The following is a 4,776-nucleotide window of genomic DNA, read 5'->3' as shown; positions in this document are numbered from 1 at the left end:
ACAGGCTGAAAGATGGCAGCTGAAGCACCATGTGCCTCTTGTGAAAACAAGTAACAACAGATGGTTCCATTCAGTCGATCCATAATTTATTCCTGCACAGGAAACCTGTCCATTAATTTAATCTCTGGTGTCCAGGCAGGGCCTTGCTGATGTTCCTGTGTCGCAGCAAGTGTGTGCATGTCAGGCTTTCTGCAGGTTTGTGACTCAGTTTTCTTATTTTCCCTAATAATGACAATCTTGCTGTGCACTCCTGAAGTCTCCCATAAGCTGGTGGTTGAGAGAAGGATGGGGAGCTCCAGTGAGCTCAGGGAGGACCAGGCAGCATCACAGGCAAAGCAGACGGGAACTCGACTGGGTGAACATTAATGGAATTTATTGACAGATGAAACTGCCGTGTCTCCCCCGTCTTTGGGCGGATCACCGTGCACCCTGAACCGATACAGGCAGGTGTAGTCCGGGTGGCCCCAGTTGCTCAGCACTTGCAGCCTGATGTAATTCACGACCCCAGGGAGCTCGTTCTGCAAGGACAAGAAGAAATGAGTCGCCTTTTCCTCTCTGGGCCGTGAGCACTGACAGAAGTGCCGCAGCGACGGCCTCGATCAGCAGCTTCCTTCCTGCTGCCCCGCGGGGCTTTGACCTGTCATGGTCCAGATGTTCCCTCATTGGGCCATGAGAACAGCCAAGGAAGCAACAGCGACCAGGTGCCTCAGCAAATACACCGGAAAGCTCTCGCCTGCTTTGGGGCACAGGCTTCCACAGTCAGAAGACCCCGTGCTGGTGTACAATTTCACCTCAAAACTGACAAATTTCACCTTAAATTTGACAATTTTTGCTCTGGGAAGACTCAAAACCAACAAATTTCTCAATGGGGGTCAATGGGGTTCCATGGTGGTCAATGGGAGTCAATGGGAGTCAATGGGGATCAATGAGAGTCAATGAGGGTCAGTGGGGGTCAATGGGAATCAATCGGATTCAATGGGGATCAATGGGAGTCAGTGGGGGTCAATGGGAGTCAATGGGGGTCAATGGCCGTCAGTGGCAGTCAATGGGGACAAATGGGAGTCAATGGGGGTCAATTGGAGTCAATGGGGCTCAATGGGGATCAATGGGGAACCTTAAAACTGCCTTTAATCCCAATGGGGAGCCCCCAAATGCCTTTTAATCCCAATGGGGAGCTTCAAAAATGGCTTTTATCCCAACATGTCTCATTGCCTTCTCCAGAAAGCCACGGAAACAGAATGGCCTCCCTGTCACTGCTCACTGCCAGCACCAACAGAACCCTCAGGAAGCCCAGTATTTCTGTGTCTAACTGGCAGACCAGCAGTCCTGCATCCTACGGGATGTGGCTGCTTGTGCACACTTGGGGTCCAGACAGTCAAGCTGATTCCAGCTTCAACTCTGGCGCTTCTAAGCAATGAACTTTAACCCCAAAATGAAAGAGAAGAGGGCAGTGCAGCCATCCGCCACCAGGAAGTTAAAGCAGAAGAAAGGCAGCGTGGCACTCGCTCAAGGACAGGGCTGCCTGTACCCTTTGGCAGGGAAGCCTCTCCCCATGCAGCCGCATTTCTCCTCCTCTCCTGCAGTTCTCCTCCCTCTGTGTCCCCATACCTTCAGCTGGAAGGTCTGACTGGGATTCAGCGCCGCCAGGAAAGTGAACTGTCCCAGGAACGTTCCCTGCTCCTCGTGTTCTTCCTTGAAGCCCTACAGAAAGATGGGTGGAGAAAACAGAGCGTCTGGTGCACCATGGGAGACTGAACTTCAGCTAGTGAAATACGGGGTTATTTCAGCTACGGAGTCCAAGGACCATGAGCACAAGGACAAGACGAAGAGCTGCAGGTGGGCAGCACATCACACTTGCCCACTCAGCGAGTCCAGGCTGCCTGTCAGAAAAGGAGCAGACGCTCCCAGTGAGAGGGAGGTGACCTGAGGATCACAAATGCACTGGGACTGGAAGACAAGAAGGTTTAGGACCATGCACTGTCCAGCTCCTTTTCCCTGTGGCTCCTGGAGTAGCATCTTGCCCCAGGAGATTTTTTTTTTTTGAGTGGTACATTTAATAAAAGAGGAATACAATGGGAAGGAAGCAGCACCAAGGAGCCTGTTTGTTCTGAGACAGGAGGAAGCTTCAGGCCACCAGAATCTTTGACCCAGCTTCATTCCCTGCTCAGAAATGCTGTGCAACCCCCAGCTCCCAACTCCAGAGAAATCACTTACATAGACAGCAAAGTCCTTGGGAGCTCCGGAGATGCTTTCTCCATGGAACGCTGTCCCTGAGACATGGGCCATGGTGACGGCTCTGGGAACGACCGGCACGGACAGCTTGATGAAGACGTGTCCCTGACTCCCTGGGAAGGGCCAGCAGTTGCCAGGATGATTGTCCGGCTGAAAGGACAAGAAACACTCAGCAGGGAGACACAGGAGGAGAGCAGGTCCATGCGGGAAGGGGCAGGAGAAGAAGCTTCGAGGAGCAAAGACAGGTGGGAAGGACGCTCAGAGCAGCGTGTGTGGTTCATTCTCCCAGCCTTTGTGTTACTGCTTCTTGGTGCTCCTACCTCCAGAATCAGCTCAGGAGACCTCATGTAATCCATCAATGGCAGGGAATACAGGAAGACTTTTGCTTTGGCATCCCGGAGTGATGGAGAAGTCTTGGACTGAATGACGGCTGCCCCTGGAAATTCAAACATGAGCATGATCATCAGGCAGTGTCAGGAGAAATATTGCACTGTTGACTTAGAAAAGGCTTCTCAGTTGTCATCCATGTCCTACAGTGGGTTCTCCTCTGTCTTGCTGGCACGACCCCTCTGGAACACACGGCAGGGAGTCATCAAACTGTCGCATTTGGCCGTGGAAATAGGCAAGAATGTGAACCAGCCTTCCTGTGCTTCCCATGGGGTCTGGCCCGTTACAGGCTCTGTCAGTGGAGGCACTTTTAGGGCACGAGGTGACCCGTGACTTCTCACCCCTTCTCTCCTGCCCCTGGGCATGTTCCAATGCCCATCTTGTCAATCTGGACAGGAGGCGCTTTGGAACTGGTTTGTTTGTACAATCTCACAATACCTGCTGATTTCAGGGCATAATCCGGCATCGGGACCTGCATTTCTTCCAGCTTCTCCAAAGCCTGATTGATGATCTCGTGCACAGCCTGGGAGGGAACACAAAGGAGAGCGCCTGTTGGAAGGAGAAGGACCGGGGCAAGCAGCTCCCCTGCAAGGCCAGCCAAGGTGAGCGGGGACAAGGCCCGTTTCAGATGGAGGGAACGCCCACACTGCCTGGAAGCCTCCCAGGTTTGCTCTGCTGTGATTGTCGGGATCAGAAAGGGGGGGCTGCTCACTGCAGTGCTCTGAATGCTGGAGCTGCGGGAAGGGGCTGTTCCTGTGCAGAGGCCCCAGGCCAGGCAGCACGGACAGACAAGCCTTCTGGGCATGAGATAGGCCCGGCTTAACTCTGGACCTCTGAGACCATTCTTTCTTTCCAGCCCTCCCTTGAGGAGGACCCGAGATCTGGGCGCAGAGGAAGGTCCGACTCAGACAGCTGGCATTCCCGTCACGCTCTCTCTTCCCCATAAGGAAGTGTGGAGCAACAGGAAAAGGGAGTGTGGCCATGACAGCACTTGTTCCAGCAGCACCAGCCTGTTGGCTGTGACAGGAATGGAGTAGGATACGTGCGGACGGAGGATAAAACCCCTGAGCAGATCCTTCTGCCTTGTGCCCTTACCTGTCCGGTAACGCCTGGGAGCTTTGCCTGCTTCAGTCCTTCCTGCAGAGCCCGCTCAGTGACATCCTTTGTGCTCCAGCGCAGATGATAAAGCTGTTCCTGGAGCTTACGGAGCTGGTCTGGCAGGGGCAGGGTTTCGCTCAGGTCTGCAGTGCTCCAGGGGGTTCAGGCACCAAGTCGTCCCACATGGTAAACACCTGTGGAACACACACCAGAGCTCAGAACTCGGTCTAAGGCTGGGCTATGCATCAGGCTGCCCGCTCCCCTTTCTGTGTCTCTCCCAAGTGCCATAGTTGTCTCTCCTCTTGTTGCCTTTGACAGTGGCCATCATGGCGTACGGGCTCCGCAATAGATGGACATTCCCTGCCATGGACTGTTCTCCTTGTCCTGCAGAAGATTCTCAGCCCCTGGGGCAGGAGAGCTCAGCCACGGCCTCTCCCTGGGCTGAAGAGAACTGGCTCAGCCCTCCTGGAGAAGGCAACTCAGCCCTTCCTCACCCACACCCGTCCCGCTGGAGCAGGGACCGGCACAGCTCTGTGGGGACTTTCTGCTCTTGGCTGAGCTCCTCTGCTCACAGCGAGGGAAGTGGAACAGGGCAGGATGGAGCCCCGAGTGCCTCCTAAAGCACCGTCCTCAGGTTGGAGATCTGCAGAGACTCACCGAAAGAGAATAGACCGAGAAGCAGCACAAGGGTCATTGCCTTGAGAGCCTTCATCGTCCTGCAGAGCAGATAAAGAAAAGGCTGGTGAAGCTGGCGGTTCCCGTGCAGATCAGCAGCAGACTGGAGAGCAGCAGCAGGGACTGCAGCCCTTGAGCCTGGCGTTCCTGCCGTGTGCATTGGCTTGGTCCTGCACCAGCTCCAGTCACTGCTGGAGGTGTCACCAGCTGCACCAGGGGGGAATTTGTCACGGCAAAGATTGTTTCCGTAGGGACAAAGGGCTCAAGGTTGACTCCGTACTAAGAGCAGGAGTTGCAAAAGGACTTGTGTCCACATTTCACATCTGTGGGGCTGGAGAGGGATTCTCTGGAAATGGAAGGACATAACAGACGCCTGTTTCTCCT

The 4,776-nt window shown here is 54.4% G+C and overlaps 1 protein-coding gene across 1 annotated transcript; it reads right to left on the bottom strand.

The window, feature by feature from the left end:
* Positions 1-362: 362 nt before the first annotated feature.
* Positions 363-4,045, bottom strand: LOC309452235 (SUN domain-containing protein 3-like; the record flags this gene model as incomplete). Its single annotated transcript, XM_082076905.1, has 7 exons — positions 363-518; positions 1,609-1,701; positions 2,215-2,382; positions 2,553-2,668; positions 3,058-3,142; positions 3,715-3,860; positions 4,027-4,045. The coding sequence occupies 7 exons, from the start codon at positions 4,043-4,045 to the stop codon at positions 363-365; spliced, it is 783 nt and encodes a 260-aa protein (XP_081933031.1).
* Between the last annotated feature and the right edge of the window lie 731 nt (positions 4,046-4,776).

The sequence above is a fragment of the Streptopelia decaocto genome (genome assembly GCF_964273445.1).
Source record: "Streptopelia decaocto genome assembly, contig: HAP1_SCAFFOLD_791, whole genome shotgun sequence".
Classification (NCBI taxonomy): Eukaryota; Metazoa; Chordata; class Aves; order Columbiformes; family Columbidae; genus Streptopelia; species Streptopelia decaocto.
This window is presented reverse-complemented; position numbering and strand designations above follow the sequence as displayed.